Raw genomic sequence first — 21,067 nt, 5'->3', positions numbered from 1 at the left:
ATTTATTGGCGCAGTCCCGAATCATCTCCCCAAACAAAAAACAAAATGAAGGCCCCCTCACTTGACTGGCTTTGTTTATACAGCGATCGTTCCTGTGCCCCCCCCCCCCCGTTGTGTTGCAGTGCTGCTCACGTTTTTCGGCCTCGCGACCATCGTGCTCAGCTGCCTCGTGTGCCTCTTCCTGCACCACGTGGTGCTCGGCGTGCGATACCTGGGCATCCTCAACGGCGTCGCTGCCTTCGTCGTCGTCGGAATCGGTGAGCGGACGCGACCCGGGGCGACGCGGCCTCGCGACCTGGGAGTTAAACTGGAGGGGAGGGCGCCGGGGAGGGCCAGGGCGGGGGGGGGGTATCGGAGATCGGAACGCAGAGATCCTGGGTTCAGATCCCGGTTTTGGCCACCAACTGCGATAAAAAAATAAGAATTACTTTTACTTACTGGGTTCTTGAGTGTAGTGGGTTGCTGTTCAACAGCCCGGTCACTGATTGCACAACAACAACAAAAAAACACTCATCACACTCCATTTATTTTCTGTGAAGAAGGACGATTGCCTGAAATGTCACTTATTCCATCTATTTTCCCTTCAAGGGCGGCGTTATTGACGACCGAGTTCTTCGTTGTGCTTGAATTCACCACTACCAACACAGCAGGTATCCCCGAATAATTGATCGTGTTGAAGTGGTGCCGTATTTTACTCCAGCTGTGAGCATTGCAAGCTCGGGTCTCGATTGTCACGAGACGCACATGACCCCTTTTGTGCAGAGCGGCGGGAAAAGTACCACTCCAGGGGTCACCGGTGAGACCTGGAGGTCACCTTGAAGGGATCTCAGAAGTAGTGATGTATTCGCTTCCATGGGTCGTACTGGATGTAATCAGATAGGGAATGCTGTGATGGGTGGGACAGATGTGTAGTATAGAGCGGGGCAGGTATGTATGAATGCAGAACTTCTTTTGCACCATACTTAGCCAATCGTGCTAATCGGAGGTGCGGGGGAAGTACACCAAACTAAAAACAATAAGCAATATTTAAAAATACTTTTTTTTTATTAAATGTACCGTACGAGTAATGGCAGAACTCCACGAATACAGGAAGTGGCCCCGAGGCTTGCCATAAAGTAAGGGACCGCAGTGATTTACAGCCAACGTCAGTTGAGCTTGGACAATTAGACCCAAGCCGAAACATAACATATAAAAAGGATTGTTTAAAAAAATATTTTATTTTATTTTCAATAATAGAATATAATATTGTCACCAATATGACACACACATAACAAGTTTGCAGTCGATACGACATTGGGAAGGGGGTTAAAATTGAGTTACAAGATTTGAGGACAAGACAACAGACAGAGTTGAGGATACGACAACAGACAGAGTGAGTTTATCAAAAGCGTGTAAAAGAATGTTTTAAAATATATGCTTTTGATTTTTTATGATAGAATATAGTCTTGTCATCAGTATGACATAAGCATACCAAGTTTGCAGTCGATAGCACATTGGGAAGTGGGTAAAAATTGAGTGACAAGATTTTTTTGAGGATACGACAACAGACAAAGTGAGTTCAATAAAAGCGTGTAATAAAAAGAGGTTTCCGAGATGGGGTCACCCAGAGGTCGGCTACCAAAAAGAACGAAAAGGATGGAAGGAAGAGATTGCGAAAGTGCGGGGGTTGCATCCGTGGCATTGGCCACGGTGACCTCTTGACCTTGAATAACAAATAGTCGACTCACACCGTCTCCTTGCTCCAACAGCCAATTGGGGTGGGTGTCCTTGGCGGCCATGAGCCAGTGGTGGAAATTCTACATTCTCATGGCAGAGGTCATTTTCTTCAGAAGACGACCACTGTCGATGATAACAGGATGTGCATCACTTATCCGGTGAATTGTCACCGAGTCTCAGGACAAGTTCATTGGGCTTGATTGGCCATAAAAAAAATTTTCATTACCATCGTTCAGTATTTTCACATTGCAGAGTACTTTTTTTAAAAGCTCTAGTCTAAACAAGACCTTGCCGTAAAAATCAACTTCACTGCCGGTGAAATTATTTCACGACCGACCGGGCCTCTGTGCCAACACTCGCGTCACGTGAGTGTGTAAAGCCCGTGGTAATGAGTGCCGCGAAAAAGTGACGTGAGAAAACGAATTACTCGTCGTAACCCTTCGTAACAACGTTCCCTTTCAACTCGCCGCTCAATAAACTCTTTCCCCGACGTCTGTAAAGAAATAAAAAAAATGATAAAAGTATGTTTATCGGACCTGCACGACGGATCGATAACGATTGTCAATTCAGACGACGAGGAAGCAGCAGCACCAGCAGCATCTCTTTTTTTTAGTAAATGTTTTAATTCACGGGTGACGTCGTCCTTTGAAGTTGTGGACGTGCGGCGGTGTTGGCGGCTTTTGTGAAAATGAAGCGGCGGCCGCTTTGCCTCGCAACGTCGTGGGTGATAGTCGTTGTTCTTCGCGTCGCGTCTGCTCTGGTGTCAATTCCCAAACGGTGCCCTCCGTGTGTACCTGAATCGTTTTGTTCAATGAAATACTTGTAAGAATTGCAACATCAAAAATGCCCAAAGCTGGACTGATTGTGATCTAACCCAAAAAAACCTTTATTATGAAAAATATTGGTCGCGAAAGCCTACGTGTTAAAATATACGGCCGTGTTTCATGATTTTCTCACCGTTTTGTTTGCATTTGTTTACTCTTTTTCATGTACGCGCTCATTGTTTTGTTCATTGATGCTTATAATGAGGCCACCCGTGGCCTTTGCCATAGATGTGACCACACCTCGCTATCGCTTCCTTCCTTCCTTCTGATAGACACCGAAGCTCCCGCACCTCCAGTTAGCACGGTTGGCTACGTATGGTGCGAAAGAAGTACAACATGCATGCATACAAACGAGCTGCTGAGCACTATCCACGCGGAAATCTCAAGCTCTGTACAAACAGTATCTCTCCACCACCACCGCTCTTAGATTTCCCCTGTTGCGCGACGGACTCTTGAAGAACAATTTCACACATGACGATTCCGGGTTGACTCTTAAAGTCTCGCCACGCCGCCTGGCAGAGTTCAGAATCGGCAAGTTGCCGAAGACGCTTCGGCCACGCGGGGCGAAACGTCGGACGCCGCGCTGAACAACGCTCGGCACGGCCGCGAGAACACGTCGGGAGATCCGTACTGCGGCGCACCGGCGGACAAGCCCACGCAAGTCGTAACCCCGGGTGGTCCATGCGTTTTAGATTACTTAGATGATTTGGCTGCTATAAATTTACACTCGATAAGCCACTTCGTTGAGCTATAATTTGTGACCAGGTCGCTTCTGAAACAGAAGCCAATAGCACAGTCGGCCTTACCTGGTAAAATAGAAATAGTTAAATTTCGATTTAAAGCTTTCGTGACTGCAGGGGATTCATCTTCTTGGTTCTTTCGGTAAAGTCACGTAGAAGGGAAATAATAATATAATAAAAATAAAACATAATAAAATAATAAAAATATAACATAATAAAATTTCGATTTAAAGCTTTCGTGACTGCAGGGATTCATCTTCTTGGTTATTTCGGTAAAGTCACGTAGAAGGGAAATAATAAAATAATAAAAATAAAACATAATAAAATAATTCTCACGACGTTTCGGCCACAACGCAAGCAGCCGTCCTCAGGTGAAGACCAGGTCTGTCGGGGAGACGCTGTCGTGAGAATTATTGTATTATGTTTTATTTTTATTATATTATTATTTCTCTTCTACGTGACTTTACCGAAAGAACCAAGAAGATAGAAATAGTTGCTAGTTGGTAACTAAAATGGCAATCATCGTCATCGACACACGGAGTTTATTTTATTGTCTTTTTCTGTTGTAAAGAGTGCTGCATTACAAATGTAAATATACTTTTTGTTTGTGCTATTGCACCACTGCCAATCGCCACACCTCTCAATTTACTGTACCATTCTTATTTGTCTACCTGCTATCTATCGACCCATCTCTGTGCTAGTCTAACTACAGCATCTTTCTCTGTGTCTAATGAATACGAGGTTAAATAAGGAATAAATCACGCAGGTCCCTTGTGAAAATGAGCTTCGGGGACTCGGCGAGACATTTCTCGATAAATAATATTCGTTCGTCGGATGCGCAAAAAAAAATGAGGGCACAAAATAATGGTGCCCATAGCTACTATCAGCATTGCCCAGGGATCACTCGGCAAACTGCTGACATTTTAAACGGATAGCATTTCAAGTTGCCGCATTCGCAAACTTTGGCAATGAACAACAGCTTAGTCTATAAGCACGCAATTTGTTTCCACAGTCGCCCAGAGAATGCAAATATCTCCCCACGTTTCGGCCGACTGGCCTTCTGGAATAATTATAGTTCGCAGAGAGAGACTCTCAGACACGTTGTACTACTCCTGGAGAAGGCTAGTCGGCTAAACGATAAACACATTTAGTTTTCTCTCGGTGGCCTTATAAAATAAACGTTATTACCGTGCATTTTTTTTATGGACTGCTGTTAATCCACTGATTTGTGAAGGCCTTGCCCATGACGTGTCTGTCACGGGAGTTGTTTGACCATGCCTCCACATGCTGGTCAGTGTGGGTCGGTGAGTGGTGGGGTGGGTCGCGTTTCCAGGCAAGACCGGTTCGGATGTCGCTGGCCACTGATGTTTACAGACTTGGCTGGGGAATCGACCTTAGCTTTGCGGGTTAATAGCACAGTGCGCTAATCACTGCGCCACTGCTCCCCAATGTGTACACAGTATTTTGTTATAATGGGAGCTAGATTCGTACATATGTCTGTTCTTCTTCTTGGTTCTTTCGATAAAGACACGGAGAATGGAAATAATAAAATAAAAATAAAAAATAATAATTATTATTTTATTATTTCCCTTCTATGTGACTTTACCGAAAGAACCAAGAAGATGAATCCCTGCAGTCACGAAAGCTTTAAATCTAAATATGTCTGTTCTGTCATATCAATATGATAGTTGGACAACTAGAAAGGCTTGATGAAGAAAACTAGCAGGGACAGAAATGTGTTTTTAAGAAGAAATGTTTAACATTTCATGGGCAGAGCAACATGAGTAACATGAATGTACTATGGCGAGCAGCAGGGTACGCAGCAAGAACATTAATCAGAATAATTTGGGAAAGCCACCGTTTGATTTCTTGGACATGTCATGAGAAAACAAGAGACTGAAGTTGAAATGTTGGGAGAAATTGTCGGCACACGAATTCGGGGATGACGGCGAGTGAAGTTACGTAAGCAATGTGAAGAAAAGTATGCGACCGGGAAGAGTTTCTGACGCCATGCTGGTGAGTAAACAGCACCGATGGACAGAGGTGGGACAAAGTCATTGTTATGCAAGTCCAAGTCGAGTCGCAAGTCATCAAATTCATGACTCGAGTCTGACTCGAGTCCAAGTCACATGACTCGAGTCCACATCTCATAGGTGGGACAAAGTCATTGTTATGCAAGTCCAAGTCGAGTCGCAAGTCATCAAATTCATGACTCGAGTCTGACTCGAGTCCAAGTCACATGACTCGAGTCCACATCTCATAGGTGGGACAAAGTCATTGTTATGCAAGTCCAAGTCGAGTCGCAAGTCATCAAATTCATGACTCGAGTCTGACTCGAGTCCAAGTCACATGACTCGAGTCCACATCTCATAGGTGGGACAAAGTCATTGTTATGCAAGTCCAAGTCGAGTCGCAAGTCATCAAATTCATGACTCGAGTCTGACTCGAGTCCAAGTCACATGACTCGAGTCCACATCTCATAGGTGGGACAAAGTCATTGTTATGCAAGTCCAAGTCGAGTCGCAAGTCATCAAATTCATGACTCGAGTCTGACTCGAGTCCAAGTCACATGACTCGAGTCCACATCTCATAGGTGGGACAAAGTCATTGTTATGCAAGTCCAAGTCGAGTCGCAAGTCATCAAATTCATGACTCGAGTCTGACTCGAGTCCAAGTCACATGACTCGAGTCCACATCTCATAGGTGGGACAAAGTCATTGTTATGCAAGTCCAAGTCGAGTCGCAAGTCATCAAATTCATGACTCGAGTCTGACTCGAGTCCAAGTCACATGACTCGAGTCCACATCTCATAGGTGGGACAAAGTCATTGTTATGCAAGTCCAAGTCGAGTCGCAAGTCATCAAATTCATGACTCGAGTCTGACTCGAGTCCAAGTCACATGACTCGAGTCCACATCTCATAGGTGGGACAAAGTCATTGTTATGCAAGTCCAAGTCGAGTCGCAAGTCATCAAATTCATGACTCGAGTCTGACTCGAGTCCAAGTCACATGACTCGAGTCCACATCTCATAGGTGGGACAAAGTCATTGTTATGCAAGTCCAAGTCGAGTCGCAAGTCATCAAATTCATGACTCGAGTCTGACTCGAGTCCAAGTCACATGACTCGAGTCCACATCTCATAGGTGGGACAAAGTCATTGTTATGCAAGTCCAAGTCGAGTCGCAAGTCATCAAATTCATGACTCGAGTCTGACTCGAGTCCAAGTCACATGACTCGAGTCCACATCTCATAGGTGGGACAAAGTCATTGTTATGCAAGTCCAAGTCGAGTCGCAAGTCATCAAATTCATGACTCGAGTCTGACTCGAGTCCAAGTCACATGACTCGAGTCCACATCTCATAGGTGGGACAAAGTCATTGTTATGCAAGTCCAAGTCGAGTCGCAAGTCATCAAATTCATGACTCGAGTCTGACTCGAGTCCAAGTCACATGACTCGAGTCCACATCTCATAGGTGGGACAAAGTCATTGTTATGCAAGTCCAAGTCGAGTCGCAAGTCATCAAATTCATGACTCGAGTCTGACTCGAGTCCAAGTCACATGACTCGAGTCCACATCTCATAGGTGGGACAAAGTCATTGTTATGCAAGTCCAAGTCGAGTCGCAAGTCATCAAATTCATGACTCGAGTCTGACTCGAGTCCAAGTCACATGACTCGAGTCCACATCTCATAGGTGGGACAAAGTCATTGTTATGCAAGTCCAAGTCGAGTCGCAAGTCATCAAATTCATGACTCGAGTCTGACTCGAGTCCAAGTCACATGACTCGAGTCCACATCTCATAGGTGGGACAAAGTCATTGTTATGCAAGTCCAAGTCGAGTCGCAAGTCATCAAATTCATGACTCGAGTCTGACTCGAGTCCAAGTCACATGACTCGAGTCCACATCTCATAGGTGGGACAAAGTCATTGTTATGCAAGTCCAAGTCGAGTCGCAAGTCATCAAATTCATGACTCGAGTCTGACTCGAGTCCAAGTCACATGACTCGAGTCCACATCTCATAGGTGGGACAAAGTCATTGTTATGCAAGTCCAAGTCGAGTCGCAAGTCATCAAATTCATGACTCGAGTCTGACTCGAGTCCAAGTCACATGACTCGAGTCCACATCTCATAGGTGGGACAAAGTCATTGTTATGCAAGTCCAAGTCGAGTCGCAAGTCATCAAATTCATGACTCGAGTCTGACTCGAGTCCAAGTCACATGACTCGAGTCCACATCTCATAGGTGGGACAAAGTCATTGTTATGCAAGTCCAAGTCGAGTCGCAAGTCATCAAATTCATGACTCGAGTCTGACTCGAGTCCAAGTCACATGACTCGAGTCCACACCTCTGCCGATGGACTCTTTGGTTCTTTTGGTAAAGTCACGTATAAAGAGAAAATAATGAATTAAATACTAGCATACGACGTTTCGATTGCAACACAAGCAATCATCATCAGGTATAAATGAAATAGGAACACAAATCTAGTATACTTAGAAATGTAATGTAATACAACAGAGAGTTGAATAACATAACAGTCAACACATTACATTTCTAAGTATACTAGATTTGTGTTTTTATTTCATGTATACCTGATGATGATTGCTTGTGTTGCAATCGAAACGTCGTATGCTAGTATTTAATTTATTGTTTTCTCTTTATACGTGACTTTACCGAAAGAGTAATTCCTGCAGTCACGAAAGCTCCAAATTAAGTAAGCACCGATGGAGCTGAATGGAAGGAAAGGCCACGAACATCGATGACTTTGAGCGAGAACGTGGCCTCGCATAGAGCCAGAGATCGTTCTAAATCGAACCGTTATTAATTGTAGAAGAGGCCGTCCATAAATGACGTCATGCGATTTTGGACGATTTTTGACCCCCCCCCCCTCTTCGTCACACAAAGTCAGACCCCCCCTCAAATATGACGTCACAAAGCTCTGCCCCCCCCCCCAAATAAAACATGCTTCAAATCGCTTTAAACTATTGTCATTGTAGTGCGTATTTAATGTGGCGCTGCAATCTGTTGTTTTAGGAGAAAACATTTATTAAAAAGTCTATTTAATTGAGTAGAACGTGTTGTCTATATTTATTTAAAGTTGCGCATTTTTATGTGACGTCACATTTCTCAAACCCCCCCCCCCCCGCCTCGTCACAAATGTCTGACCCCCCCCCCCCCCAGGTGCGTGTAACGTCATTTATGGACGGCCCCTTATCCATCTGTCTTAAAACAGCAGCGGGATTCAAGAAACGTCCTTGCAATCGCGACGATGCCCCCCCCCCCTTCTCCCCTCATCTCCCTCACCTCTCTTTTTTTACGATCAGTGGAAACAAGAATATGTTCGGTGTATTCGGCACTTTTCTTCGTTCATCATTTCGTAAAAAATTAATTTAAATTTAATTTTTTAAACTTTGCTTTATGTAAACCCCCACCTCTCGCTCACTCTCTCGCTCGCTCTCTCGCTCTCTCTCGTTCTGCATGCAGCCCTTCTCGCGGTCCGACATCCTCCGACGGGTAGCTCACCCCCCCCCTCTCCGTGTCTCCCCCTCCCCCCCGCCGCGGGTTGACGGTGTCCCAGGCGTGGACGACGTCTTCGTGTTTGTGAGCGCCTACCGGCAGGCGGTGGCGTCGTGCGCCCGCCGGGACGAGCGCATCGGGCGCGCGGTGCGCGTGGCCGGGCGCGCCACCTTCTTCACCTCCTTCACCACCGCCTCGTCGTACGCGGCCAACGGCTTCTCGCAGGTGCGGGGTGGGGCTGGTGAGGGGGGGGAGGGTGAGGGGGGGGGGTGGTGAGGGGGGGGGTGGTGAGGGGGGGGATTGGTGAGGGGAGGGGGGTTGGTGAGGGAGTAGTGGATTGGTGATGGGGGGTGAGGGAAGAGTAGGGGGGAGAAGGGTGAGGGAGGGAGGGGTGGGGAGGTGAGAGAAGGGTGGGTTGGTGAGGGGAGGGGAAGGGTGAGGGGGGGGGGGAATTGGTGAGGGGAGGGGGGTTGGTGAGGGAGCAGTGGGTTGGTGATGGGGGGTGAGGGAGGAGTGGGGGGGGGGGAGAAGGGTGAGGGAGGGGTTGGTGAGGGAAGGGTTTGGTGAGGGAGGGGTGGGTAGGTGAGGGAAGGGTGGGTTGGTGAGGGGGAGGTTGGTGAGGGAGGGGTGGGTAGGTGAGGGGGATGGGTGGGTAGGTGAGGGGGGGGGGGTTGGTGAGGGAGGGGGGGAGGAAGGGTGGGTTGGTGAGGAGATAGGTGTGCTAACGAGTGGTTGTGTGGGTGGGTGACTTGTGGAAGTTGTGGGGTGGGTGAATGTGTTATTATGCAACTGATGAAAAACAGAACGTTTTAATCTCCCAAGAAGTCTGACAGATTTCCCAGGACAGCTATCTCCTTAACAAAAGGATGACGATCCTTGGAAATCCAGGACAGGTGGCAACCTTAGCATCTCCCAAAGTGAGAGGTTTAAAGTGGGGGTGAGTGCGTTGGCGAGTGGATGATTGAGTGGATGAGTGGGTGGATGAGTCTGCTGTGTTAAGGGGTGGTGAGTTAGAGGGCAGGAAAGTGTTTGAGAGTTCGTGTGTTAGGTCGCTTCAGTCTCAAATGAGTACCTGGAGCGGTGTGTAAACATCAGCGCGGGGGAGACAAAGACGGTCGGGCGTGATGTTGGCCACCCGCCCCATTGTGCGCCATGCCGGCTTTCTTCATAGGTGCTCACTAACGACACTTGCCCCGACACTCAATGTGGGCTGTATTGTCTTTGTGTGATCGTAGAGTGGTTCACACACCACACAAGCTTACGATCCCGTAACGCAGGATTCCCATTCCAGACTCTGCACGACAAAAAGCTTTGCATTTGATTCTGCACCGGATCTTCCTTTAGGTCATTGCAGCCTCAAAAAATGTGTAATATGGGGGCGATCTGCGAATTATCCTTTTTGTTTGCGCGTGTGTGCGCGCATGCGTGTGTGTGTGTGGTGTGTCTACGTGCGTGTGTGCGTGCGCGCGCGTGTGTGTGCGTGGTGTGTGCGTGTGTGGTGTGTCTGCGTGCGTGCGTGCGCGTGTGTGTGCGTGGTGTGCGTGGTGTGTGTGTGGTGTGTCTGCGTGTGTGTGTGCGTGTGTGTGTGGTGTGCGTGCGTGGTGTGCGTGCGTGGTGTGCGTGCGTGGTGTGTGTGGTGTGTGTGTGGTGTGTCTGCGTGCGTGTGTGTGTGTGTCTGCGTGCGTGTGTGTGTTGTGTGCCTCCGTGCGTGTGTGTGTGCGTGCTTCATTTGGAGTGGCCCCCCCGAGTGTCTCTTGTTCACGCCGGGTGAACAAGCGGAGTGAACGCGGCGCGCTGCTCTTGCGCGTGTGTTGCTTTGTTGCTTGCGTGTGCAATAAGTGGGCACAAACTTTGACCCGTCGAGCGATGAACGTTGCCATTAGTCAGGAAGAAAGTCAATACACGGCGCAGTGGGGACGATAGGCGGTGGCGGTATTGGAGAATAAACTCCCCGCAGCGTGCCGGATGTCTGGTTACGTTCCTCGTCGTGGGTGCTGGAGGCGCGCAGTCGCGCGGACAAATGACCGCCGCATTTTTATCATCGCCATTATGACATGGTGACATGAATGGTGCCCGTTTTCGAAATACACTCTGTGAAAATTCGTGGACCGTGCAGTGTGCGCACAGGTGTGTGTGTGTTTGTGTATTGTTTTTTTGTGTGTCATGGTCATGGGGGGGGATATTTGTCATGGGGAGGGGTGGCACAGTGGTTAGCGTGCTGTGCTCCAAACTGAGAATCCATTGAAATTGAGAGAAACAGAAATAACTTCAATCGTTCTGACAGCTACAGGCTAAGTGCGGCCTGGAAGCGAATTATTAAATAAATACAATTACAATTCCTTATAAGGGAAACAAATGCCAATGAATAACAATTGAATGATTACCAATCAATATAATTACAATACCCTCCCTCTCTTTGCCTCGAATCACTGCTTCCCACCCCACTCCATCGTGTGCCGTGTCGGCCTTCATATGTGCTCCCTAACAGAACTTGGCCCAAAAGTCTGTTAAGGCTATTCGGGGAATCTTTGTCTATGTTTGTCATGTGCTGTATCTGCGGAGGGGATGCATTAACAGCGTAATTTGCCGGCTGCGTTTCATTTTCTGGTGGCCCTGAATCTACCCTGCCCATTGTGCACACATCAATGACAATTATTATGATTCCGCTTGTTTATCCAGGAAAGCATAAGGGTGGGTCCTGCCAAGTTTTTTTCGTGGTCGGAGCGAAGGTTTCTATGTGTCCATTAAGAGGTTTTTTTTGGGTTAGATCGCGTAAATATAAATGTGTCGTTAAACCCGCCACCACCCGACACAGACAATTAGGAAAGTTTGTCATGTAAACAAAACGTGCAAATTCGTTAATCTAGTGCAGCACACCATTGTGTTGGAGAGTAAACCCATAACATATTCTTTGGTTCTTTCGGTAAAGTCACGTAGATAAAATAATAAAAATGAAAATAAAGTGAATATTAACTTTATTTTCACTTTATTTTTATTATTGTATTGTTCTATCTACGTGACTTTACCGAATGACCCAAATAATATGAATCCCTGCAGTCACGAAAACTTCAAATCCAGATCGAGTACAATGTTTCACCGGTAATTACTGCGAGCATCATCAAGTGACAGCCAGATTTTTGTAGAAATCCTCCTGTTTTGTTCTTAAATAGAGGGATAAATGTGATGTCGTCACCTGTGAGCTAAGAAGGTGCGAAGGCCAGAGAGGGGTGGGTTAATGTATGCTCTGTGTGTTACCCAATTGAGTTATTTATGGGTTAATTTGATCAAATTTGGACCGTGACTCTGGCACACAATGGCTTGCGCTTGCGAATGATGTCACTGTAAAGCAGAGGGGCGTGTATTTTGATGGTTAATACACCCGCAGAATATTAATCGGGGTAGTCGCAAGATTCGAACCCGTGAACCTCTGCAGCTAATCGGCAAGGCTGTGAACCACCCCCATTAATAATCACACCGCTAATTTACCCAGGAGAGCTCTGGCCCTCGAAGTGGGATGTCGGTCAAATTTCATTCGTGAGAGCTTGGCTTGTGCGGGTAGCCTGGCGTACCGGGAGAAAACCGTGCCTTTAAAAGGGGGTGACATTCAAAGCAGCACACAGGTGGATTCAACCCATTGCTGTGCTGGCCACCTTGCTGTCCAAGTGAGCCTAACAACACCGTCTAATCTCAAGCAGACCCCCATCCAATACCAACTAGGCTCACCCACCCGGGCTAGATTCCAAGATCTGACGAATTCAGTGTGATCCGGTTGTAGTAGCTTCTTGAACCAACCCGCCTGCGGAGTGCGGATACCATAACCAGCAATGGGGGAAACAGAGGTGGCCACGCATGCTCGGTGCCTGGTCCTTGTCTGTGCGTCTCTGTGAGTTCCGCCTGCCCGCCCGCCCACCATCTGTGAGTGTGGGTGGGTGGGGGGTGATCTTCATGTTTTGTCTTTGCCATTCGAGCGCCGGTCGCTGTTGTGTCCCGTCCGCCCCACGCCACCTCAGATCCCGGCTGTGCGGGACTTTGGGCTGTTCATGGCGCTGCTCGTGGCGGTGTGCTGGCTGCTTGCCGCGATTATGATGCCCGCCGCGCTGAGCCTCTGGGATCGCCACTCGCACGGGGCCGATCCTCCCAGGTGAGAGCGGTCGCCGTGACGAATCCGTGCGTGTGACTGTCTCAGACCGAAGTGAAGCTACCAAACCTCTGGGCAGCTCAGCTGGGCGAGGTGCCAGCTGCTCCCTCATCCAGCCCCGCCCACTCTTACAGCCACACCCACTCATCCACTAACCCCCCCGCTCCCGCCCACACAACAAGTTAACCCTATTCACTGATTTTGGATTACACCTCCTGCTCATATGCCCTCCCTACTCCACTGCCAGTCCAGCCTACTGCTCAGGTAGCCCCACCCACTAGTCAAATAGCCCCACCCACTAGGCAGGAGCTCCACCCACCTTTCAAGTGCCCCACCCACTACTCAGGTAGCCCCACCCACAAGTCAGGTAGCCACACCCACTAGGCAGGTAGCCCCACCCACTTTTCAGGTGCCCCACCCACTACTCAGGTAGCCCCATCCACTCGTCAGGTAGCCACACCCACTAGGCAAGTAGCCCCACCTACTTTTCAGGTGCCCCACCCACTACTCAGGTAGTTCCATCCACTCGTTAGGTAGCCCCACCCACTCGTCAGGTAACCCCACCCACTAGGCAGGTAGCCCCACCCACTTTTCAGGTGCCCCACCCACTACTCAGGTAGCCCCACCCACTAGTCAAATAGCCCCACCCACTACTCAGGTAGCCCCACCCACGTAGCCCCACCCACAAGTCAGGTAGCCCCACCCACTGCTCAGGTAGCCCCACCCACTACTCAGGTAGCCCCACCCACTACTCAGGTAACCCCACCCACTACTCAGGTAGCCCCACCCACTACTCAGGTAGCCCCACCCACTACTCAGGTAGCCCAACCCACAAGTCAGGTAGCCCCACCCACTAGGCAGGTAGCCCCACCCACTACTCAGGTAGCCCCACCCACGTAGCCCCACCCACTAGGCATGAGCCCCACCCACTTTTCAGGTAGCCCCACCCACTACTCAGGTAGCCCCACCCACTAGTCAAATAGCCCCAACCACAAGTCAGGTAGCCCCACCCACGTAGCCCCACCCACTAGTCAGGTTGCCCCACCCATGCTCAGGTAGCCCCACTTACTACTGTACTTGGATGGCTTTACCCAATTCATGAGATGAGCACGAGGGCACAATCTTAACTTGCGCGAGTTCTTTGCGATACAGTGACAGCATTTCTGACGCGCAGATGGATGCAAAGAGAGACCTCGAGAGACGCAGAAATCTGGTTGAGGCACTAGTTGACAAAGCCACGGAGAGAGACACAAAGGCACTGACCGAGATTGACATGGCAAAACGAGCCAGATATCTGGAGGGAGGCACGGATGCAGATACATACGTAGAGATTGTATCATTACCAACATTACTCAACTGACGTGGTAATCAATAAGTAAAAACAAGTCTTGACTTAAAGCTTTCGTGACTGCAGGAATTCATATTCTATGGGTCTTTCGGTAAAGTCACGTAGATAGGTTCAAAGAAAATCTACGTGACTTTACCGAAAGACGCATAGAATAAGTAAAAAACAAGCTTTCTGATTAGTACTTAACGGGCCTGAAAGGGGATTGGTTAGAGGCAGGGAATTGCAGGGATTGGAAGAGAAATGTGAAAATGGAAAGAGCGGGAAACGTAGGATGATTGACAGGATGGACGGTTGGAATTCGTTTGGAAAAGTGGAAGGTGATTGGCTGGAGAGAAAGCAGGTCAAGGAACCTTCGGGAAAGGGGCTTGAGGGATATATGAAGGGGAAGCGAGAGAGTTTGGGACACTGGGAGCGAAGGGAATCCCTGAAGACCGTGTTTCTCATTCTGGAGGAAATAAAGACTCAATCTTGATTTGAAGCTTTCGTGACTGCAGGTATAAAATAAAATAAATCACGATGTTTCGGGCGCAACACCTGATGACGGACGCTTGTGTTGCGCCCGAAACGTCGTGATTTATTTTATTTTATACCCACGTGACTCTACAGAAAGAAATAAAGACTCCTATTATTGAATGCTACTGTATCACGTGTCACTACACATTGATGAACTTAAAGCTACTCGGAGAAAGATACAAGGAGAAAGGGAGATGCACAGTGTGACGTAGATATAGTTTGCGTAGAGCCAGACGCGCACAGATTCCGCAAATAAATTCCTCTCCCTTTCTCTTCGTGGATTGCCATCGATCTCGCTCATCTCCGACAGTAACTTCGGAGTCACCTCTTTGGTGTAAGGTCAAAGGGCAGAGGAGGTCGGAGGTCATCGGTCAAGGAAAAGGGGTGGCAATGAAACGTATACAACATGCCAGAAGACATGTGGGTATATAGGGTATCTAAGTAGATGTATAACGAGCACAAATCCATAAGACCGTACAGAGGAAAATCAGAAATCAAAGGCATAATGCAATACACAGGGGCGGAACAGTGGCGCATTGGTTATGGCTCCACGCTGTGAAACCTGACAACCTGAATTCCACTCCCTGCCATAACTAACACCAGTGGCTAGTGACATCTAAACTTCCATTCATCCAGCCCGCAATGATGAGCGCGGTGAAGTATGGCGAAACAGCCCCCATGATCAACACGGCATGGTGAGGCCTCGATCGAGCAGCGGATTGACAAAGGCGTTGCAAATATAAACCGTATTATTATTATTATTGTAGAATACACGGAGAGTGTACTTCCCAGGAGAGATATGCTTTCTGTCAGATTAATAATTGAGAATAACATATTCTTTTGCGCATATACGGCGGTTGATGAAAACCCTGGAGAGGGGTGTTGTGTATCCCTTTTGAAGCAGCTATACATGAACTAAAGATGACAGATTCTCCACCCCCCCCTCCCCATCACCGACGAGAGTTTATTGATGCGGTGTGTTGCCGCCCGCAAAGCTGCGTTGGTTACGGAGCTTTGTTGAGCTGTGTGCAACAACGTGTTTTCGCTCAGGTTTCCCATTTTTATCGCCGCCGCCACACTCACGGAACAGGGTCTAGTTCAGGCTCGGCTCCCGGATCACGGTCGTGGCACGAATGAGCCGTCTTGAAGCCGCGGGCTTAAAAGCCGTGCGCTTAACTTAAGCTCAGAAGTTTCATCGTGGGCCGAGTGAGCCTGAGCCAAGTCAACGTCCGGGTCGCTCGCGCGAATTTGAAAGCCAGCGAGCAGTTTGTACCTGAGCTGAGCCACAATGAGGAATACGGCTCTGAATCTACACTCGGCTAATTCGTACATTTGCTTTATGTCCCCCCTCCAATCCCCCCACTCCTTCTCCAGTTCCAATTGTGTTCTTGGGTATTGTTTTTAGCAGTTGCTGAGTACAGACACAAATGGCCAAAACACAAACATCATCATCATCAACATATATATTTTGATAATTGGTTCTTTACCCTTCTATCTGGCAACAAAAATGACACCTTTTTACAAGGAGTCATGTTTGCATAGACCGCAATACCTGCAGTCTATGCAAACATGACTCCTTGTAAAAAGGTGTCAGTTTTGTTGCCAGATAGAAGGGTAAAGAACCAATTATCATATTTTTACTGGCAAATGAGGTTCCCATAGTATATATATTTTGTTTCCAGAAAAAAGGGGAAAACCTATTATAATATTATAACAAACATCATCGTGTTGTTTTCTTTGGGTCTTTTTGTAAAGTCACGTAGATGGTTCAAAGAAAATAAAAATAAATATTTTCCAAAGAATATGGATTCCTGCAGTCACGAAAGCTTCAAGTCATGATTTATCATCGTATCTATTAGCGTTCCAGACAATATTATCGAGGAGCATTTGATGTAGCAACACACTCTGGACCTGTTTCAAATTGAGAAGGAAACGCTGCTCGATTACTAGACGTTGTCGACAGGAGCACTTCATATTGAGTATGGGGCTTCATCTTCTTGGTTCTTTCGGTAAAGTCACGTAGAAAGAAATTAATAAAATAATAAAAATAAACATAATACAATAATTCTCACGACGTTTCGGCCACAACGCAAGTGGCCGAAACATCGTGAGAATTATTTTATTATGTTTAATTTTTATTATTTTATGAATTTCTTTCTACGTGACTTTACCGAAAGAACCAAGAAGGTGAATCCCTGCAGTCACGAAAGCTTTAAATCGAAAAATTATGGGGCTTCGTTCAGTGCAATGTTGGTGTCTTGTCGTGAGACGATATGTATGGAGATCTCACAGCGGAGCAGTTTCAACCCCCTTGTGTCAATGAATGGCCCAAGGAAGAGATGTTTTGACAGGACTCTCTAAAATTACGTGGGCACGCAAATTGCAGGGCTGTGTCTCCTTTACCTTTCACACACACACGCGATACCAAGTGTACACTGCATGCATAAAATATGTACACAATGTGTGCTTTTTTTTCGATTTAAAGCTTTCGTGACTGCAGGGATTCATCTTCTTGGTTCTTTCGTTAAAGTCACGTAGAAGGGAAATAATAAAATAATGAAAATAAAACATAATAAAATACAATTCTCTAACCGCCTCTACAGGGAGGGATTCCACATAGCTTTGAGATCCTTCAACAAACTCCGGGATAGGAAAGCTCAGCAAAATCGAGTCTCTCACCTTTAAATATACGCTGCCAAGCTTGGTGGTGTTCATTCGGACGCTGTCTTTCCGACAGCCCTGTTCTTTACCTGAGGACGGCTGCTTGCGTTGTGGCCAAAACGTCGTGAGAATTTGATTTTATTATGTTTTATTTTTATTATTTTATTATTTCCCTTCTACGTGATTTTACCGAAAGAACAAAAAAATGTGTGCTTTGTGTACACCAAAGGGGACACTTTCGGTTTCTTATCCCTCCTGGAAAGGAAAGGAAACAAAAAGGAATAAAAAAAATAACGAATGCGATGAAGATATCTATGTACATCGATAAATAAATTGCCAAACGGAAACGTGAACAATGTAATCGCGACCCCCGCGACACTGCGACCTTTTGAGGTGTTGCGATGGCTCCGCTTTCCCCGAAAACAAATGTGGTGTGGCCTCGCTGGAATTGAGTGGCTTCCACAGTGGCCTCGTGTCAGCCTGCACCAAAATGACGAATCTGCCGCCCACCCACCACACACACCTCACTTCCCAGTTGGAGCGCCAGAAATGTAATCAATAAATTACAGAGATGATCTATGGCACCATTATTCATATTTATTTATTTATTTATTCATTCATTCATTGTTGCATTGATTCATTCGCGATGGAAACCTATTGATCGCTGTAAGTGTAAGTTTAACCCCCCCCCCCCCGCCTAAAATAAGGGGAATTTGGGGGAAAAAATTGCAACCATTGTTTTAGTGATGTGTGTTTTCGGAATGAGCCCCGTGTTATTCGGTGCAATGTCTGACGTTTCGTGCTGGGAGCTTCGACTAAAACGGAGGACATCGTGCTAAACTACACGCGGTTAACAGCACGACCGCGAACACCTACGCAGTAAAAACATCGCTCTTTATTTATGGCCATGCATAACTTCTATTTTGCGCGAGGCAAGAAATGACTTCTAGAATCGTGATGTTTGACGAAACTTCCGAAAGAGGTCGTTACACTTAATCATACGTTCGGGGGCTGTGAATTATTAAAAGGGTTTTTGGGAATTATTCTGTAGCATTTATTTTTTGGCTGGTGACACGTTAATTACGGTAGTTTGTTAAATAAATCTATCAGGTGCGATTTCATACATTTTGGTGGTGGGCCATTTATAGGATTTAAAGCCTCGAGGTCCACTCTGTCTCTGCCTTTTTCCTCTTCGCCCCGCCAAGACAAAATGCTTCACTCGCCATTAATGGCCATCTGCCGTCATCGTTTTTGCACCCGTCTTCAATGATATAATAGTAATTGATTACATTTGGTATTCCTGCCATTCTTATTTTACAGCACAGGGCTATATTTCGCAGATGAGTATAGTCTGCCAGCAGGGGATGATATTGCTGTGTGGTTTTACCCAATTTCAGAAATGTGCGGATAATTCCTCAAATTCGTAAAGAAAAAATTGGTAAACCGTCACGCCGGCATGCATGGAAAATGTTGTTTTTATTTTAAATCGGGTCATTGAATTTTATTCTTTTTTAATTTCCATCGTGAGGCAGATGTATTTGTGGTTGATGCTGTACACCGGCAATATTAACCAGGGCGGCTGCTGGAATTCGAGCGGCGAACCTCGGCAACAAGCGGCAAAGCGAGCTTATCAATTGGCCCGTTTCACTGCCCTAGGGCGCTCTGGCCAATCGAGCCAGTTTACGCACAGTTTGATTCCTGCCACAGCGAGCAAGTACATCTACGCTTGTTTTACCTGCTGTGAACGTAATGTTCTATCCCCTGTGACGTAGCCATTTGGAGGAGTTGGCCATTCCAATAAATGGAAGTGGGTTGGGTAGCGGTGGCACAGTGGTTAGTGCACTGCACTATGAACCTGGCGGACCTGGGTTCAATTCCTGGCCATGATGGCTAATGGTCCTCGAATCTCCTTCTTTGCCAATGCTCACTAACCAGCATGGTGAAGTATGGTGAAATAGCCTCCGTGACCAACGCAACTTCTGCAAGCCTTAATCCAGCAGGGGCTGTAAATTATGGTTGAATATAACATGCTAGTAACTGTCCCTTTGTGGCTATTGACTGTCCAAGACTGCCTCCTAAAGGTGGTTACGAATCTCAATGCGTTCTCACCTGGTTAAATAAAGGCAATGATCCGAAAAAAATAAGAGCTCAATCGATTAACCGTTGGTGCAAACCTTGCAACCTTTCAGGAACAAAAAAAACCGAGCCGAGTTATTCCACGCAGCCTCACACTTTCATCGCCTGTCAACCGCAGATGATGGAAACAATACCTTTGAACAAACTATGAAATGAGAATCGGTGCTTATGGAAAGTGTACGGGAAGGCGTAAGAATGAGGCTTTTTTAAATGCACGTCAGCCCTTTAGAGGCAGCATCTTGCTGGGTGATTTAGCGGGGAAAACTGCTCCATTGAAAGTGAGAAAAAAATCCATTCTCTCCGGTAATGGCAATCGTCGCTATTTAAAACTGCCGTGCCTCTCTCCAATGTCTCACTCTGATTTTCCATGACTCGCCACTTTTCTCGCTCTCTCCTCTCCCCGCCTAATAGGCACGACCATAGCCGCACGTCCACCTACACAAACACAATCCCGATTTTAAAGGTGAAAATCCGAAACTCGGGCCGAAATGTACGAAGTTTTGGATTATCCGAATTTTCGTTTTGTTGTGGATTGATACTGAAAATATGAAGGCCACATAACCCTCGAGAAGTGGTGAGCAGCGAGATACAGAAGGGAGGTGAAGTTGGTAAGGTGTGTCGAATTGCGCTGTGGTATCGGAGGAAAGTGAGTGGGAGGAGAGTGCGGGGTGAGTTAAAGAGCAGTACACTGGTAATCTTCTTGGTTCTTTCGGTAAAGTCACGTAGAAGGAAATAATAAAATAATAAAAATAAAACATAATAAAGCAATTCTCACGACGTTTCGGCCACAACGCAAGCAGCCGTCCTCAGGTGAAGAACCGGTCTGTCGGGAAGACAGCGTCTGAATGAGTTTCAGACGCTGCTTTGCGTTGTGGCCGAAACGTCGTGAGAATTATTTTATTATGTTTTATTTTATTATTTCCCTTCTACGTGACTTTACCGAAAGAACCAAGAAGATGAATCCCTGCAGTCACGAAAGCTTTAAATCGAAATACACTGGTAATGTCTGTGAAGATGTGACGATGTGTTGGGAGCCAGCAAGACGGTATGTTACCCAATAATCACATGGGCGCTGAGTCTTTTCATCCTGCGTGGAATTGCTGTGGAAGGAAGCCGCTGTGCTCTGCTCCGTATTTCGTGCGAACAATTGCGAGTTTTGGCTCTGGTCCGATTTGCGAGCGGTGCAAATGGATTCGCTCACAAATGTGTATATATATTTATTTTGGTGGGGGCGGGGGTGGAACGAGTGAAGCGTGGCGGTAGTAACCCTGAGGCAGCAAGCGAGCGAGGAGGAGTGCATCAGGTCGGGGTAGGTGGTGGTGGTGGGGGGGGGGGGCACAAGCGCGCGAGAGAGAAATGAGAATGGGAAGAGTGAGATGCAGAGCTGCGGGGCAGCGGAGAATTGAGATTTTTTTTGGGGGGGGGGGGGGGCAGCGGCGTTTCAGTTTACGTTGCTAAGGTGAAGAGAGAGCGGGG

The 21,067-nt window shown here is 47.1% G+C and overlaps 1 protein-coding gene across 1 annotated transcript in view; it reads left to right on the top strand.

Annotated features, from left to right (window-relative positions):
* DISP3 (dispatched RND transporter family member 3) overlaps positions 1-21,067 on the top strand; it is a 241,513-nt gene that overhangs the window by 53,789 nt on the left and 166,657 nt on the right. Inside the window, exons 7-9 of the mRNA XM_078607818.1 lie at positions 123-257; positions 8,857-9,020; positions 12,806-12,936. Coding sequence (XP_078463944.1) covers positions 123-257; positions 8,857-9,020; positions 12,806-12,936 — 430 coding nt within the window. The remainder of the gene's footprint in view (positions 1-122; positions 258-8,856; positions 9,021-12,805; positions 12,937-21,067) is intronic.

This window comes from Lampetra planeri, chromosome 28, assembly GCF_965212315.1.
Source record: "Lampetra planeri chromosome 28, kcLamPlan1.2.h2, whole genome shotgun sequence".
NCBI lineage: Eukaryota > Metazoa > Chordata > Hyperoartia > Petromyzontiformes > Petromyzontidae > Lampetra > Lampetra planeri.
Note: the sequence above shows the minus strand (reverse complement) of the source record. Positions and strands in the feature narration are given on the sequence as shown.